Genomic DNA, 19,812 nt, shown 5'->3' on the forward strand with positions numbered 1-19,812 from the left:
GCCAAAATTACTTACCGATCTGAAAACAGAACAGCAAAAATACTTACCGACGCCTTTTTAAAAACAATCAGTTCAATGTTAACAGTCTTACATTACATTTAATCTTTAATTTAATCTTCGACATACCATTCGGCCACCGGCAAATACCTGGCTCATAAAGTCATAAAGGAAGTGCAAAGCTAGCAAACTACATCAGACACATGCACAATTTTATGAAATTATTAATTTCAATTTTGACATTTAAACTGGTTACCTAGTTATGTACACCATACCACTTCGATCATTTCGATTTATTCTGCTCGTTAATTTCTTAGTGCATATTTATATTGGTTGAATAATTTTAATTTCGATCGCGCAAAAAATGTTATAAGCACGTCGAACGTTAAGGGTTACCGTTCTCAGACAATAATTGGAGTCGTCGCTCCGCTCCTCCTCCAAACAATTGTCTTCGAACGGTAAAAATCCCTTACCGTTCTCCATACTTAATATACTATTAAATGACAACATCTCTACTGAAGGGCGCCTAATTTTATGCAACAAAAATAACTTTTAAAACAAATAAAGATCTGGCTGTCATATTAATTAATTTGAATATTGTTGGTTTGGTTTCTGTATTTTTATTCTCGTTCGTATGCGATGTATTGAACTGAAGAAAAAGTTTATATTATCAATAGATATAGTGCCGGTAACAGTTTAAGGTGCGCAAAAAATTTATTTTCTGTGAATCCCAACAACAATATTCAAATGAATTAATATGACAGCCAGATCTATATATTTTGTTTTAAGTTGTTTTGGTAGCATAAAATTAGACCCCCTTTAGAAAAAATTTTGTCATTTTAAAAGTAGACAGACACAAGGAAAACCAATACACGTAAATCCCTATGTCTACTGCTTAATAAATACATCACTTGGTATCACAGTATCATACGACGCTATAATAACTGTGTATATAATATTGTATAATTCAATGGTTATACGCAACGCATGTCATATTGTGTGTTGCCTGCTTCTAGTTTGAATTTTCGATGACGGAGGGGTTCTATTGTCGCCACTGTTTGTATGGTCACTGAAGACGAGGAAAGCTGTATGCGCCATCTCGAGAGCACTAACGCTTGTAACATTTGGCATCTTCGTTTTAACTCTCGTCAAGACAGCATTCTGTCAACGTTTGTTATTTCTGTGATATTTAATGCAGATTGTAACCTTTATATTTCCTGGATTTATTTACAGTTTGCATGCAACATTTCATATTTTTTTATAATTTTCCATCTTTATTTTTTAAATCCGTTAATCTGAAATTTTTTTTCAACAACACTATATTGGTTTTCCTTTGAAGTATGGCACCCTTCAAAATAATCTGTTAAACATTTGCTAATAAAGCTTTTTAATTTTTAATATGTGCATTCTGTATAATTTTGTTTAATGTTAAAATAGACCAGCCAAAGATTGCATGCTTGAAATCGGGGTAAGTGGTAACAGTATACTTCACCAAACTAAATAAAACACGTTATTAACATATGTTACAATATTTTATTGCTAATACATAAAATAACGAGATAAAACAATTTTGTCAATCAATTAATTTCATGATAAAATCATTTCCTTGCCAAATCCTACTATGAAAATATACATAGTATTTACACTTAGTCACACTTTGTAATCATTAGTAATCAGACCATGTTTATTTTATCTACAAAACAACTGACATTGTGTCTTTTCACATACAAGGAATGTTAATCGTTTCATTAAAAAAAATTTTATTCCTATTGAATTGGTCCGTTGTATAAAGCTCAAGTATGTGACAGATATTGCTCTAAAGTATGAGAAATAAGTAACTAGTCTACAAAAATAATTTATATATAATATGTATAAATGCACATGTTAGACAAAAATAGGGTAATATATAATACATCTTCTTCAGAGAAAACATTCATTAAACTTCTAAAGCTGCAACTATTTTATTCATCACTTCATAAGCCACTACTTTTAATAGGTTGACCTTTCTCATCAGTACCCTTCTTCACTACCTACTTATTTAGTTCGGTAGAAGGGTCAGCTCATGGTATAAACAAATCAGATCGTTGTCAGTAATAGGAGGATACAAAGGATGTAAAGGTGCCTTTATATAGCATTTCTTGGACGGTTAGAATTATAACCACAGTAAGGTGCTCTTTAATACGAAAAACTAGCAACGGCTTAATTATTGCTAACAGTATTACTTAATGTACAAGGTTTGAACTAGGAGATCCGATGTTATCGATATCTCTTTGTGCACGTGAAATTTTACTTTTATCTCTCGGAGTCCCACTTTCACCCGTCTCCATGGCAAACATCTTCATTTTCTCTTTAAACGACAGCTTTTCGGGTACGGGGGTTTGCAATTTCTGCTGCGCTTGTTCCGCCAACCGACGCGTTCTCGGATCTCTGTAAACTTCTTGGGCACCAATCACACCCGGCGTTGCCGTCGCAAGCCCTGATGTGCAGTCGGTTGGTGTTGTGGGAGATGCTAACATAGATTCAGCTTGCCGTATGAAACTCTGGAAGTTAAAAAAGATGATCAGTTTAGTGATATTGATTAATTCGTTACTGATTTAAAAAGCAAGCAGTCTGCTAGATCCATTTTGTAAATTTTCCTACAGTACCTGTTGTAAGTATCTATTTCTCACAGACCAGGAAATGGCGCCCGAGGAATTTGCAGAATCTGAAGTCAATTCTCTACAAAGTGTCAACGGACTCCTTGGTGAGCAGATGAGCGGATAGAGGGAGGGTCACTGCAGGGTGATAAATTGCCCACAAAGGCGGAGGAGTCAAAACTAACTGCATTGGCATGGGAAGCCAGCCCATTAAATACCCTATCCAGGACAAGTTTGTTAAAGTATTACAAAAACGAGGCGATATCTCAAAAGTAATTAAGTTTTTTTAAATTGCAATATCCTCAATTCATTTAAATATCAGTCACCGCCCCCCTTCCCCTAAAAATTCAGAAAAGAAAAAATATATTAAAATTGTTCCCCCGTTGTTGAAATATCGCCTTGCAACACTTGAACAAATTCACCCTGTATATAACAGTATCTCGTACTTTCTTCTTTGATTTCTTTGAAAAGTAGGTACTAACTACACTATTTTCTACATGCAATCTCTGCCACATTGCATCAGGTAAAATTCGCAGATGGCGTTGTTTAAATCAACCAGAGCTAAATCTATACTGCATTCATTATAAGAAGGTAGTAGATGGCGCTGTTTGAAGAAAACCACACACAGGACACAGAAAACGGCATCAAATTATACTCCGAACAGAAATAAATCAAAGGATTCCACGCTTGAGTCTTTAACATTAACAGTGAATGACAGTTCGACAGTTTAAACTGCATTCATTATAAGAAAGTAGTAGATGGCGCTGTGTCTGAAGATAAGCACACACAGGAAAAATATAAAAGGGCACCAAATTATTGTAAAGTAGAAATATCCAGTACTGCAACCAGACATAAATCTTTGACATTAACACCTAATGACACTTCAAGAGCTTAATTGACAATAGAAACTACCAGTTTGCAAAATTCGCCACTTGTTTTATGTTTCAGTGTGACTCGTGTTTTAACCAATCACACTGAAGGTCAAAGCTTCCTTATGCTTTTTACCGCTACCTTCTTAAAATGAATACAGTATAGTTGGTTTGTCACTCGCTTTATTTTTCATCATAATACCGACTCGTTTTTTAACTAATCACAGTGAAAGTCAAAGCTTCCCCATGCTTTCTACTGCTACCTTCTTAAAATGAATGAACTAACCACATGTATAAAACAAGCCAAGTACTTACATTAGGATCTTCCCTGATGGGTTCCTCCAATGCTAAATTTGCAGGTGGCGACACCGGCGGCGTATCATTAAACGTAACCCGTTTCGTCCCTTCCTTATTATGCATAGACATTATAACGTAACTAGAACCTCTTTCGGGAGGCGGCGGCGCTTCCGGTTCAGGCGGTGGCAAGGATATGTTATTAGGAACGCCGGGTTTTAAAATGGAAGCGGGAACGTCTTGTTTGGGAGACAGGGGAGTTGACGGCCCCGCAGCAGTAGAAGGCTGCTGCGAATATGGCGTAGACGACGGACTCTCTTTCTCTTCGGTGTCCTCATCGTCCTGTTCGGCCGCCTCCAATGCTCGCCTCTGAAACTCTCTTTCCAACTGTAAGACGCGTAACTGTTCGTCTTGTTGTGATGTTCGATGCGAAAGCGAGAGTAGCTCCCGAATTTGGTGTTCCTGCCATTGCCTGGCCTGTTCGCGCCGAACTTCCGCCTGCCTCTCCTGCTCTTCGCGCGCCCAAGGATCACGCGCCGGACCCTTATTCGAGACATTCGAGTTTGGATAAAATGACATCTTTGGAGGATCTTGCAGACTTGCCGTATACAAGGGGTGAGTGGTCGACGGAGGTAGATCAGGTGGATCGTCTTGTTTGCGAAAAGGTTTCGGTGCTAAAGGTGGGGATTTTGGATAATTTGGCGAGGTTGGGCTGTTTGGCTGACTGGTATTATATGGAGGGTAATTGGTGGAATGTTGGTTTAAATTTAAATTCTGCAAGTGATGCGCATTTTGCGCCATTTGTGGGTGGTAATTTTGTTGCTGGTTGTAGTAATAGCCGGCAGGTGGTTGTTGATGGGGAGGGGGTAAGACTCGATTTTGCCTTCTTCTGACTTCTTCGCCCATTTCCGCAAGTTTTGCTTGACCTCGCAAGTCTTTTCTGTCTTCGTTACTTAAACGATGTTGAAACTGCAGATCGACTGGTCTAGTCTGTGGCACATCACTTCGATTCACTACTTCCTGGTTTCTAATATTTCCGCTACTTGCGTACCTCGAAATTTCGTTTTGGTGTATTGCGTGCTGCCTTAACATATCTTCGCTTCTGGAGGTCCTCATTTCAGCTTCTTGCATACGATTCTGTTGTATCTGGGCTTCCTGAATGCGGGCGTTACTACTGGAAGGATAACGCATCATTTCCTCATTGCGACTGACATGGGACTGTCGTAGCACATCCTCTCGCAATAAACCAGTGTTATATCTGAGATCTTGCGGCTTAACCGGTTCGTCTTGTCGCGGACCATTTACGTGTTGCATACTCGTTTGGTAATTTGGAGAATTATGGCTTGGACTTGAAGGGTATGCGCTATTCATGTCCGTAACTCTCGTTTGATTTGAATATACCGAATGCTTATGATTCACATCGTCGTGCGTTCGTGGATAATTTGGACTAGGATAGTTAGAATTTTGTACTGGCCCGCCGCCGTAAATTTGGTTGGGCCCTCCATAATTGGGTCCTTGGCTACCATAATTCTGATGATGTACGTATTGCTGATGTTGATTAACCAGAGGAAATGAACCAGACCTTGAATCTTCACCATGCAAACGATGAACAGATGGGGGACTTTTCAAATTTGGAATTGATTGATTCAGATTTGTACCCTTTGCCGTAGGAGGAAACGCGTTTTGAGGATAGTAGGCAGATGCTGGGCGTTGGGAGTTTGCCATGGTTGACTGAAGAGAATTTTGTGAGCTTCTCAGAGCAGAAGTTCTGAAAATCACATGAAAGTTTAAATTTACAACGTAAACTAGACCTGCCTCTGGAGTCAAAAGATGATTTTTTAGGTTTTCAGATTGTACTAAATAAATAAGCGTAATTTACCTCTCCCCCAGTTGCTGTGGACTAGGCATTTTATTGCGATACACGCTAAGATTTTGATAAAATCCGCTGTCTTGCTGACTTAAATTATGCGTCGATCTACTACGCAAATTTGTTTGGTTGGGAACGATTCCATTCTGGGAGGTGGTCGGTGTGCTATTTGTATTAATGCTGTTGTTTGATGACGTCCTACTGTATCCGGGGTTGAACATATCATGGGTTCCTCCAGTTCGAGGTTGTTCCGAATTTGGAGAAATATGATGTAGGGCTGGTACAGATTTAGACGAAGGTATCGTCCTCTCCGCGTCTACTCTTGATGGCAGATCGCGTTCCGACATTCTTCTTGGACCTGCGCAAATAAAATTTATGTCCTATTTTGACGAAATAATAAATGAAACACAATATAAAACAATAGTCATTGATAAAGCAGAAAATGATTAATATTTTCAAACAAACACATGCAAATTACATTCCGCCAACAAAATGTATAAATGGTAAGCCACTATCAGTTAATAAAACGTTATGTTTGTTAAACGCCACTACTATCGGTAGTAGATTAATGTTGCAGCTAAAAACAATGGCCTGTGGTTTGTGATCCATGCCATATAATGCAATGATATTAAAAAAAAAATAAATGAAGTTAATAAAGTTCAAATCTATATCCAACAAATTCATCATCGCGACGAGCGTTGATATGTCACGTATAAATCTTATACATAATTCAGTGCATATAATCCAGGTATTCCTCATTCCTATATGAATATTTTGAAAGCAGTTTGGGTTCCTTCTGGTAAAGTAGATGTCAAAGCAACTGTGACAATGAGAGTAAAAATGGATGCCCATAACAAGATCAGACATTTGCAAAACTGATGAAACCCTACTGCAATTACTAGACCAGATTTTCTTGGAATCTCTGTTCAATTTTCCTTTCTGTTCCATTTCATTTTATAATTGCATCTTTTGTTAAAATTTCAAAAAATTGCGCAAACGGCGTAATTTGAACTAGGTTTTATAAGATGCATCTTCCGCTACAGCTTACTTACTATCCAGCTCTGCAACTCTCGAGCGGCGCCTTTGATCTGGCGGTCTTCAACCAAGCGAGATTGAATGGTGCGCACCTTCTCGCGCTTGGGGTAAAAGTCGGGGCCGGATTAAACGAATTTTCATCGCACGGTAGCTTCACAGTACCGTAGTAGGTGATTTTGGGACACGGTCAACTCGCCAAGGGCGACTCGCCACCGACCGACTAGCCAATGGGACAACTCGCCACTGCGACAACTGGCCAACGAAATATTTTTCCCTGTTTAATGTGTCATCCAAATGCATCCCTCAAATGCAATAGTCAATTTCCCTAATTTTGTAAAAAAAGTTTATCGAAAAATTGTAGTCAATATTTGAATGAAGACCCAACCGCCTATACCTGTTTCTATTACTGCATTTTGATATAACGACATCTTCTGCAAATTATTATTTGAACAGAAAATTTGACAATCACATCGTTATTTGAACGACACATTAAACAGGGAAAAATATTTCGCTGTTCGTTGGCGAGTTGTCGCGTTGGCGAGTCAGTCGGTGGCGAGTGGTCCTGTGGCGAGTCGCCCTTGGCGAGTTGACGCGTACCGGTGATTTTTGTGCTGTATTGTAACAAAGATTATCCCCATAGTCTTTGATTGTAATGTGAATGTTTAGAATTTGCTGTACAATATTACGTAATACCTTTTACCCCAAGAGGCAGGGCATAAGCGCTGCGCGCGTAGATCGGCGCAAACCGCTCCCGCCAAGAGAGTTGTGCAGCTGGATAGTAAGTAAGCTGTGCTTCCGCTGCAACATCAAATTGGTTCAGAACTGAAATTTCAGAAAAATCCATCCACAAAATATAAAAGTTGGGTTTGCGCATGCGTAGTACTCCAATTTGTTAACGTGCACACAATAAATTCAAATTTTGGATTTGTAAATACAAATCAAGAAATAAACGAGTGATAACCGATAGTTTGTGGTGCGATAACCACCGCTAGATGTAAAAACAACAACCTCATTATAGGGTGTGATCCAAATACCCACTATACATGGGGGAGCACAAACGTCAATCCCTGAAGGTAAATCATTACTTGACTGACAAGTACTAATCTCGAGATACTCAATCTGGGCAGGGAACCCACGTTCGTAACTACCCAAAGCCAAACTGTGATTGTTCTCAGTCTGGCATCGATCATTGATCAGATGATAGAATAATTTCATTTGAAATAAACCTATAAAGAGCGTTTAAAAAAGCAGCAGAGGACCTCGGTGTGACCCCACGGAGTCACTGGATTTGACCCATTTTCAATTGGCTCGTTAAATGTGGTATATATGTTAACTGTGCAAAGTTTGAACCGAATAGGTTCAAGCGTTTGCCAGGGGCAGAGAAGCGTGACCCTTCGGGGTCATTGGATTTGACCCATTTTCAATAGACTTGTTACATGAGGCATATAAGTCTACTGTGCAAAGTTTCAACCGTTTGGCAGAGACAGAGAAGCGTGACCCCACGAGGTCATTGGATTTGACCCATTTTCAATAGGCTTATTACTTGTGGCATATAGGTCAACTGTGCCAATTTGAACTGAATCGGTCCAAGCGTTTGGCAGTTATCGTGTTCACGGACGGACAGACGGACACCATCAACTCCCCTATAAAGCTTGCATCACTTTACTCTGCCGCTTAATTAACTGCAAGGGAGCTGTCCAAAAGGCTTATCGGTACCCCAAGGATTCCCCTTTACAAACATCTCCTTGGAGAAAATCTCTAGGAAGCACATTCTTGGGGGATGTCTCTAAGGCCCTTCCGACTTACAGGGCGAAGCAGATCTTCTCTCCAACTTCATTGTGGAGTCATTTGAACAGGAATGTCCTCTGAGAACTCCTAAGACCCCTATAACTATCCTTGGTGGTGCAGGACACTCGAAAAGCAGAAAACTCAGTTGGTCAAATACGAGGTCAAATAGTTCAATAAGGCAAGGATGAACAAGGCTACAGTCGACTGGGAGGCCTATAAAGTAAAGTAAACCCGAGAGTAAACCTAAGGTTATATAAGAAGCATGTCAGGAAATGTCAGAGAGAGGCATAGAAGAGCTTTTGCAGCTCTAGAGAATCCGCCTCCCCCGCATCCCACCTAAATAAAATCGTAGCTAAGGATTCATATTACAACTCAGCTAGCCTCAGAAGAGAATATGGACAATCTCTTGGAGACAGACAGCTGAGGTACTGAGAGGCGCGAACTTTCCCGGAGTCAACACTACGCCATACCCCACCTGGCCAGATGCAACCCCATTCACTCCCACGGAGGATGACTGGGCGGTTGCCAGTCAGATCGTGGATATGACAAGGGGAACCTAAGTGATGAAATCGTTCTCTGCATACAAATCATCAGGATTGGACGGCATAATACCAGTTCTCCTGTAATGGGGTTTGGACGATATTCTTATCTACCTAGTGAGAATATATAAGGGCTATATTGCTTTCACATACATACCTAAACAATGAAGGGAGATACAAATTGTCCCTGACCTGAATTACTCCACACCTAAGCCTGATGTCGTTTTTCTTTAAGACACTGGAAAGATTGTGTGGAATACAGCGCTAACACGATTGGTTGGCTGCATAGTGCAGCAGCTGAAACTCAGAGCAGTGCACATCACTGTTGGCGACAAAACACTCACAGTAGTGAGAGGATTCCCCCAAAGTGGTGTGCTATCACCACTTGTGTGGAATTTAACTGTAAATAGCCTCCTCTGTCACCTCAAAGGTAATCAACTCCAATTTTCAGAGTCAGTGAAATATAGGTATCATGTCGCCGTGCAATTGTGACTGTACACTGCCGTGATTCTCATCCCTCAATTCATATTAGGGAAAACTATGACATCTTTTTTGATGCGGAAGTGGCATCCCAAGCTGATATATTCATTTTCACGGATGGATCTAAAACATTGTAGGGAACAGGCACTGGTATTTACTCCAAAGAACTGAACTTCCACATTTCCCAACCACTAGGCAAACACTACTATATTCACGGCAGAATTTGTAGGACTAACGCTTAGCGCAATAAACATTCTTACGCAGAATATAAAGAACAAAACTATCAGAATCTCCAGTGACAACAAGGCCGGCCTGCAAGCACATCGTCACTGTAAAATTGCCTCTAGGTTGGATTCCGAATGTCACCACGCACTAGGCAAATAGCAAACAGCAAGGCAAACAGTAATACCCTTGAGCTCATATGGGTTAAAGGGTATGCTGGAGCAAAAGACAATGAGAAAGCGTATGAGTTGGTCGGACTGACTCCAAAACAGATGTTTTATGGCCCAGATTACGGCCCGAATGTCTGCATCATATGGACAACGACCTGACCTGCCGCCGTTTGCACTAATGTGTATGGTACCAATTGCCGGAATCAGTGTCAATTATGTTTAGTGCAATAAAATCCTATTATTATTATTATTCATCCACTCTCCTATCGTAATCCAGCCGCCCCGCATTTTAATAAACTTATAATTTAAAAAAATAAGAGAATGGAAACTAGAACCCTTCAGAACTCATTGGTTTGCTGTTGTTTTTTTCTGTCATAGAAGCATCAACAATTTGAACTTTATCACTACTCGAAACCAAAGGCATGCAAATTAATTCATCATTTTCTGCTTTTTTCCTTTGTGTTCATTTGCTAATTCCTAATTCAAAATCGACGAATGCATGGATGAACGAATAAAGTATAATCAAAGTTGAAGCATTGTAACAATTAACCTAAAGCATTGTGAACGAACTGTGCTTGCTTGAAACATCAAACTCGGCAAGAATAAAAAGATGTCAAAAAAACACAAACATAGGCGGTTGCATTGAATTAATGCAAAAAAAATATTGTGCACATCTAAATCTTTCTTACAATTATAGTCGCTCAACCGCATATCTTTTAAGGCGGCGACCCTTGCAGCGAATTCCAAACTCTGCAAGTCGATCTCCGCACAACTTTTAGTATTTCTCTTGATATCGGAGCTATCTTTTAAAAGAGGACAGGTATGATTGGCATTCTTGCAGCACTTTTTAATAACTTTTTGCTTTCCTTTGATATCCGAGCAACTTTTCCAAGTTTTCGGCAAACATTTCTTATGAACGACAACCTTAACTGGTTTAATTCTACTGCTATTGTTCGTTACGATATACGATTCGGGAAACTTTTTCCTATCACTACCTTTACGTTCAAAATAGGTTAAACGTTCTAAACTTCCACGTCTTAATAATTGACTGTTGAAAGGCCTCGACAAACTTATGTCGCTGTGTCTTCGTCCCTTGATGTTCAAAAAGTTAGGTTTACAAACCGTTTGTACTTTAATTGGATTAGAAACACTGTTTAAACATTCGTTGCTATTCTTTAGAATTCCTTTTAACGGTTTTGGTTTCGCTACTTGATTTACTAACCTAAAATTTTCTTTGGTCCCTCGGGAGGGGATAAAATTTTTATTAAAAATGCAATTCGTAAATTTACAATCGTGTAAAAAATCAGAATCGGCGATCTTCTTGGACCCTAAATTATCTACAGAGGTACTTTTAGGCAAAGCTTTACTTTGTATTTTTGGTGATAAATTGGGCTCAGACTTATATTTTAAGCAACACTTGGTCAAATTACTATTTACAATTCGCTTTTGGCTTTTGCTTTCTAAATTGCGAAATTCTTTGATAATTTTTAAACTAAAATTGGCATCGTTTTTCGCCTCGCAACCTTGCAGGCTCCAGTCGCAGAGCACTTTAAGGACTTCCATTCTTTCGTATTCGGTTAACTTGCTATTGACATCTAAGTGTTCGTCGCTTAAACTTCTTAGTTTTAAGGTGTCGCATGTACATTTATTAAGATTAGGTTCGCTAAAGCTGGTCAATTTGTGGTGTTTAAAATTTAGTAATTGCTCAAAATGTTGGGCAAGCGTTTTCACTTTACCCTCGCGTAAATCGTCTGGAGATTTCCAGTGTTTAATCGGAGTGTTGGGGTCAATTTGTGTCAAATCTAACGTTGACTCATGAATCCCGCTGTTGATGCTTGACGTAGAACTGGAAAGCTCTTGCAATGAGCTTGAAAATTTGCACTGATTTAGCTTTCTGCCGCCGACATTTAAATGGTCATTATCGTTTAGAATGTACAGATTGTCTACTTCCGAAGTATCTAATGACACACTCTTAGATTGTTTAAATTCGGCGCTTTTAAAATGCGAATTACTCGCGATATGATCCTCATCTATGTTGTGCTGCTTAACTAATTGACTATTGGGGTTCTTAATTGTTAAACTCTTTGGTGTCGGATCAGAAAAATCCGTTATTTCTAATTTAAATACCGGCGCACGTTCGACGCTTATTTCGGGTATGGTTAATTTTTTCATTTCCGATTTGTATAAACTATCGTCGGAATTAAAAAACACATTATTTTTAGACTTTACAATTGGCGGCGTGAACATTCGGTGTTTCGTTGAACCATATAAATATTCCTGTGACCCATTAATTTGATAATTAAGAGGCGAATCCCAAGCTGCATGAAATAGAAAAACTTTACCATAGCTAAATATTACAAACTTTATTAAAACACGTGAAATCTACGATAACAGCTCTACTATTACTACCCACACAATCACAAGGTAATGCATCGCGTAAGCTTACCTCGATGCGGTGTCGGACTAGGTTGTTGTAGCAATGTTGCCAGGCCATGATAGACAGCACCTCCTTTAGCCACCTCCAAAGTTACGACGCTGCCAGTGCGCACCAAAAATTCGGCAGCCTTCTCCTGAGTGATGCCCAGTAATGATTGACCGTCGACTGACAATAGTTGATCTCCGGCAGTTAGTCTACCATCACGGTCGGCCGCACCGCCGGGCACCACCGACTTGATGTAAATGCCCAATCTCTCTTGACCTGCACCTTTAGCTGCCACTATTGACAAGCCCATACCACCACCCGCTTTATGCAGTCTAATAATTTGTACCTGAAATTCAAACATATCTCTAAAAGTCATATCATACAAACAAGCAAATTATATTTTGCAATTAAGACAGTGAAACTGTTCCGTTTCCCTATGCAGGCTAATTAGTTTCAGGATAAGCACGTGTTATCGAAGATATTTTTTTCCGTAGTTGGAAGTGGAAAAGACAATGGTTTTAAATAGAACAGACGGACCTGAAACAGTTGCTTTTTTAGTGGTGTACGTAATCGTTGCTCTTTTCGTGGCGGAGACTTTTGGTGTATCGCAGTCATCGATAGTTGAGCATAATTTGTTACATTAAAGGTGTTATAGAAGAAAGTTAGATGTATGCTCCAAAAGATTTGATTTATTACGTCGATCAATGTGAATGTTTAAGTCGAGTTAAGCGGAAGTGTGTAGTACGCTTACGAAAGAGTTATTCAGAGTGTTGTCATTCGAGCGTTTATCGCTTATGTGAACCTTTTCTTAGTAACCCTTAAAGAGAATTTTTCCACCATCAAAGAGCCACCAGGAATTACAACAAACCCAGTCTCATCTAAGTTGAGAAGTGACGTTCCAGAAGCAACATCAGTTGGTTTTTGTGTTTGCGTTGTTTGTTGAAAATCGCCATTTGACAGGATATTTTGGATTATTAACACTTTAAGGTAATTAAGATTTCTTTAATTAATTGCTTCAATCGATCACTTGTTGCGTGGTATATGGATTCTGGCCCTGAGTTGAGATGGTACCTGAATATACAGGGTTGCTATTAAAGATGGAACGGAAGCTCTCACGCTCACACCGTTCGAGATATAGGCATGAAAAGTAAAACGCTTCCATTTAAAATTATTTCACAAATTTTGAGGTTAAAAAGAATTTTTTAAGTACAGGGTGTTTTAGTGCGACGGCAATATTGAATTTTTTTAAATGTCAATATAGGTCATGTGATACATCATTAGAAAGCATACTTTTTTCTCTTTATTGCTACCTGAATCACGAATGGTGTTAAATTAGAAAATAACGGAAAAAAAAACTTTGTCAAATGGTCCATATTTCACAACATTATCAATTATTTCTTACATATGTAAGGAGGAAACAAACGATATGTACTGTGCTTTTGTCACTTATTAACCTGCTCATTGTTCTTTTGTTAATTTTTGACCTTCTGGTATCTAAGTGCAATGCATTGGCCAGCCAAACGTACGGCAATTTTTAAAATTTTTCTGCATGATGTTCTAATTTAACCACATGCATACATGTTTAAGGTGGTAAGAAAGAGGAGAAAATAAGCTTTCAACTGCCGTATCACATGACCTATGTTGTCATTTCAAAAAATTCAAGATGGCTGTTGCACTCAAAACACTCGGTATAACGAAAAAAAATTAGCTAAAAGTACGTGAAATAATTTCAAATGGAAGCTTTTTAATTTTCACGTCTATATCTCAAATGGTTTAAGCGTGAGACCCTTCGCATCTTTAATAACGACCCTGTATTTTTTTGAATTTCCGTGTATATAAAAATATGCAATATCAATGGAAATTAGAAGCGCGATTCGATGTTTTGATTTCGCTGGATAGATGAGAACGTGTGAAATAAGGCGAGCTTGATCAGTATTTTTATGTGGCGTCTATAAATTATATTCAGTGGAAAAAGTGCAAAATATTGTTCCAAGAGTACTTTGCCATACACATCAACAATTGATCAATGTGTTTAAATTACGTTTAGGATACATCAATACTACATTATTCTTTTACCACATTATACATAACAGGTATTTATATAGGCCAAGAAAGAAAGTAAGTTTCATACAATGAGCTATAAACTAAGGAGCCACTACAAGTCAACGAGTCAGTTAAAACTCAACATCATTGGTGTACCGATGTGGAGGCAACATTTTCAAACCTATACATCGTGAAACAGCACATGGTGCCTATTTTTATGTAATTATTTTTGTCTAATAAATTTGTTTCATCTGTAAATGTTCCATGTTGTGTCCAATTGAGCTCAAACTACGACCTAAATAACGAGCGCTTATGCTAAATTTTTCTGTTGGTACCAGGATTAGGACAGGTGTTTAATTTTTAATTTGTAATATAATTGAGTTGCAGTTGATCAAGGTTACTGAGACTTCTCAAATTTGAAAAATTGTCTATCAATATATTAAATAATTTGAATAGATAATATGAATCACTAAATATGTGGAGTTGAGATGATACTTTGCTAGTTTTCAACTGACTCAACAAGCACATTTTTTTATATTTGGAGACGACCGAGTTAGTATTACTACCAATATGCCAATAAAACAGGGAATATGCCAAACAACTACTAAAAAAGATCCTATAAAAGAATAGTAAAGTATACAAAGAATTAGTGGATAAAAATCGATATCACTGAAGCCCCACCTGATCCACATAACTTTTTATTATAGCCGACCCTGTATTACACCTTCTACAAGAAGCTGGTCTGGCCCACCCAATAGTAGAGAAACCTAACACAGGTATGGATTAGGCAGAATTTTCAGTACATATCCCTTAAGAGTAACATTTTGTTTTAAACGTTCTTTAAAATATACTTTCGGTGGGTAACTTACCTCAGGCTGAGTTGTACTTAAAGCCGATGGTGGTCGTGGAGCATTCATATACACAGTCCAATGTCCTGAGCTGGTAGGCTGAGCTGCTAGTCGACATAAACCCGAAGCCTGAAGTGGCTGCAAGAAATCTGCTAAACCAACCGGCACGCCCTGCACAACGTCGCAACTAAAACCATCATCCGGCAGTAGCAACTGCAAGGGCGGAGCAGGATCTTCGTGTAAACGAACTTCTCTACCCTCAGCTCGTGCTAATTCATCTGCGACACCTTCCGCTGCTCTAGCTGCCTGCTCCAATAACGCAACCGCCGCCACTTGTTCCCCCGGCTCACCTAAAATGCAAATTTAATTTCCCCGTTCGATTACCTAGTCACCTGAATACCTTTATATTGCGTTAATAACGCGCGAAGTTGTAAAGAATTCAGCTTGAAACACGCCGCAGATAGATTGGCCAACTCTTCAGGCGTCTGCTTCGAAGCTTGAAGTAATTGAGCGCATTGTACGATCTTCGATAGATGGCACTCGGCTGCTAACTCTAATCCCTGAGATTCTGCCCACGGCTGTAAGTTCCGTAGGCGATTCAATAGCTTCAAGCCGAAACTTCGATTGCATAAATTCGGACTGTTAACTATAACCGAAAGAGATCTGGCCGATATCCAATGGAATAGTTGGGAAAATAGCTGGATAGTTAAAGCTGCATTGACCCTGCACTTTCTCAATAAATTCATAGCGTTACTTAAAGTGTTTATAATATCTCTCGGGTGATCTTCGCCTACTTCTGATGTGAGATTGCCCATTACCGAATTGAGCTCATCCGTTAAGCAGGCGACCAAATTACGAAATGCCAATTGGACAGCATCGGCGAGCGTATCTTGGGATTGTAGAGAAAACGCGCTCACGTGCCGATCAGATTTGAGGAAATGCAATAGTTCACTCGCATTTGCCAACCAAAAAGCTTGTGATGTACTTTCGGTGCTTCGGTCCTGTACGGTGTGCCTCACTAGCATCGCAGCATGTTGTAAAAGTAGTGTTAATTTATGCGCCCGCTCCGTAGGCGTTAATTCCGGTCGGTAATGAGTCGAAGCGCGATACCTAGCACATAAATACAAAGTGTACGCAGGTGCTAATCTAAACGTAGGCGTGGTCACGTCTAGGTGCGTTATAACTCTTGCCAAAAATTGCTCTTGAGGATCTTCGGGAAATTCCAAAACAGCAGGCAATATTGGATCCTGTCCTCGAGGATACCTATCAATTCCTGCAACCCTAAAACGTAATATTCAATTAGTTAGTGAATATCAAAATCATAAGACCTTAGCCCATGTGATATCAACTGGAGATTCCTAGGAGGAATAATCTATTACTACCAATAATCGATTCTAGAGATTAAATGATTATTTTACATAAAATGTATAAACATATATTACAGTTAAGACACCTCCCATGTTCTCTTTGTGTGTACATTTGCACTCTACTGTCAAAATATTTGCATTTGCAGTTTTGTACATAGTAGTAAGTAGACGTATAATGTTGTTACAAAGAAATTCAAAGATAGGTCAAAATTATGAGCACACTAGGCTCAAGAGCGGTATTAAAACTTGATACTTGACCAAAATAATAACCTACATGATAAGCCACAAGCAGGTAAAATTTAGTTTGTTTCCTCCATAAATATAACTTCATTTGATCACTTACCCTAACGAAATTAGAGTAGAGGGGGAGTCACTCGGCCGTTTCAAAATTTTCGTTTTAAATTTCTATTTTGTTCAACATGGGAAAATTTACAAATGTCGCTTCATAGCGAACATGAACGAAAGTATGGCTAGCGGCAACAAGCGATAACAAGAAACGATCTCCTAAGACCTAAAAGTTTCATTCTGTTCTCTTTAAAACCGAGCAGGTGACGGAAATGTGGGTTTTCTATTGCTTATTAGGGAACACCAATCGAGGTCTATTGCATTCAGAAATAAGTCCATTTTTGGCTTTTCTCGAGGACGAGATTGAAATATCGAAAAAAGCGGGAGAGCAAGAGATTCCTACTTGATACCATTTGGGTACGTTAAAAATTTCATTTCTAGACGAATTCGCGAGCAATAACGTATTTATATTGTTTTGTGTGTGAATTTTTCTATCCTTGAAAATGTATTCAAAGTTGATTTTCGCGCATCACCCCGTACCATTTTGTGTACGAGAGATTTTATTTCGGTCGAAACTCAACGTGCTTTTAGTGAACATAATTTATCAGAGTATTCTGAGTAGTAAACAATTAATATTCCTAAAGGAATCGAGCTGTGAAAATTATTCGCATGAAACAAATTTTGTAATGTATTTATAAATAAGAATCGAATCCAAACAAAAAATTTGCGGTATTGATTGATTAACCAACTAAAGCCGTATGCGTATTTATTAGAGTTCAATCAAATCAAATTTCCTCAAGATAAAGGTATAAGAACACTTTTTTACTGATCTAGCCGTAGGTAAATAAAAAAATTAACTGTCACACTAAAATTTTTGTCAGTGCCAGAGAGGTCCAATTTTATTTTATTCAAGTGGGGTCTTCCACCTTTGTAAATATAACTACGCCGTTACAAATGTTAGGTATGTTCGATCCAAGTGCGGCATGAGATGGTACATGAATACGTATTTTTGAATTACAGTGTATATAGAATTTGCGGTACCAAACATTACAGTGGCTAAGTATATTTTTCATTTTGTAAATTAAATTTTAAACGAACTTAAGCGGGATGTTTCCGTTTCTCGGGTAAATGAAATGTGTACGCGCATTGATTGCTTGATTAAGTGCTTGGTATATTTGTACTCGTATGTGGAGTCTAATTGGTTAAAATAAACAAATTCTAATTCAATTTATTACTAGAATATTCTTTCAAATTGTATAAGTACCTATGGATTTAGACTTAATATTCAATTAGGAATATTTGCATCATAAAACATATACATGATGCATTTGACAGTATTTATTGATTAAAGATATAATTCAAGTATCGTATCGATTTTGATCTTGCTGGGATATTAAAATTGACCCTTTATCTGAGCACAAAGTTCTCAAATTTTCTTTTCATAAATCTACCCGAATTAAGTTTTGGATATACGAATACCACATTATTTCTTTACTACAAAATACATAACAGGTAAATTATTTAGGCAAGTAAAAATGGTAAGTTCATGCAACGAGTTGATAACACAAGGAGCAACAAGTCATGAATGAACATCATTGGCGTAACCAATATGCAGATAACAATAATCAAGATAACATGAACCCGCTCTGTCGCTCGTTAATAAAGTAGGTACATTTTAATGTTAGATCCATAGCAAACAAAAAGAGAGAGGCATAGTTCTCGGTCACCATCCACTCAGTGAGAGATTAACCACATGCAGTCATAAAAAAGTTGCACCTAGGGGCGGGGGCCGCTCGCATTAATTTGGGTCACAAGTATCCTCATTCTGGCACTGAGTCTCTCTCTGGTAGGATCTGGTAGATCAATTCAGGAACCAGTTGCTTCTGCCAGCCAACTATTCAGATATGGTAAGAAGCCAGTTAACCTCAGTTCCATGTTTCTTACAAAAGTGAAAAATAAATAACTGCTTGCATAATAAGTGATGACTTATTTATTAAAACAAGGTCTGGCCAGAACAACTTTTTATTATTCCTGCCCCAGCATACAGTTGGTTCGGCATGTTCAGTATCCAATAGACAATCCGCCTGTGTGACTTAATGACAGTCGTGGTATGACTGCTGGGACCACCAGCTATATTCCATGTTTCTAAAAAAAACTTAACCCTTGCCTGTAAGAATTTAGGAGGCTCTAATTTGCATGATACTTTGCGAACTTATAGATTGACACACACAAAGGCAGTGAGGATTTGATTCATTTTCTTAATCCAATAAACACATGGAGCTAAAGTCTCATGACTATTGTTCATTACAGAATTACTAACAATCAACAAAAAATTGCAAAATCAAGCAAAAAAAATGTTACAAACCTGTTTTCAGATGAGGACCCTAGAGATCTGTTATCTTCTCTCGCACCGCTCGCTGTGGAAACAGTCTCTACATTGCCTTCTAAATCAAAAGTGGTTTCAAAATTTTCCCGTGGATGATCAGTCGGACTCAGTGCGCGCGGCGACCTGATTTGCACAACATCGAGCAAATGAAAAATAAGAAGCGCAAATTTCGCGAATCAACAAAATAAAAGCCAAAAAAGTGCAGAGACTACTCTGAATCGTACCTGTCGTACATGCTTGTGCTGTCAACGATCGAGGGATGCCTGGGTCTGCCTTCTTGTGAGAGATCAAGAAACCTGTAGGTGTTGCTCGGCCCAAATTTTACCAGACTGCCGTGACTGAGAATAGTTGTTTGGTGTATTCGTTGACCGTTGACGTATGTGTGTGCATCGGCATGGCAAGGCGTAATCGATGTGAGTCCATCTGTGTTCGCAATAACAGCGTGGCGAGGTTGAATGTGAGGCCCATATAATTGCAGAGCGATACCATTGGCGGATCCGACCTGATAAGTAAAACACATAAATTTACTTAGTGGCTACCGCACTTCAAAAATAATGTAATGAA

At 38.7% G+C, this 19,812-nt stretch overlaps 1 protein-coding gene across 5 annotated transcripts in view; it reads right to left on the minus strand.

Annotated features, from left to right (window-relative positions):
- Positions 1-2,143: 2,143 nt before the first annotated feature.
- LOC116171606 (afadin-like) overlaps positions 2,144-19,812 on the minus strand; it is a 61,069-nt gene continuing 43,400 nt past the window's right edge. For 4 of the 5 annotated variants that reach the window (XM_031488546.1, XM_031488545.1, XM_031488548.1 and 1 more), the window contains 8 exons: positions 19,473-19,750; positions 19,228-19,371; positions 15,611-16,491; positions 15,232-15,560; positions 12,344-12,665; positions 5,676-6,021; positions 3,818-5,564; positions 2,144-2,537 (listed from right to left, as the gene is read on the minus strand). In XM_031488546.1, the coding sequence (XP_031344406.1) occupies positions 2,220-2,537; positions 3,818-5,564; positions 5,676-6,021; positions 12,344-12,665; positions 15,232-15,560; positions 15,611-16,491; positions 19,228-19,371; positions 19,473-19,750 (4,365 nt within the window). In that variant the 3' untranslated portion in view covers positions 2,144-2,219. The remainder of the gene's footprint in view (positions 2,538-3,817; positions 5,565-5,675; positions 6,022-12,343; positions 12,666-15,231; positions 15,561-15,610; positions 16,492-19,227; positions 19,372-19,472; positions 19,751-19,812) is intronic. The other variant, XM_031488547.1, reaches the window with a different exon arrangement.

The sequence above is a fragment of the Photinus pyralis genome, unplaced genomic scaffold, assembly GCF_008802855.1.
Source record: "Photinus pyralis isolate 1611_PpyrPB1 unplaced genomic scaffold, Ppyr1.3 Ppyr1.4_LG5, whole genome shotgun sequence".
Taxonomy (NCBI): domain Eukaryota; kingdom Metazoa; phylum Arthropoda; class Insecta; order Coleoptera; family Lampyridae; genus Photinus; species Photinus pyralis.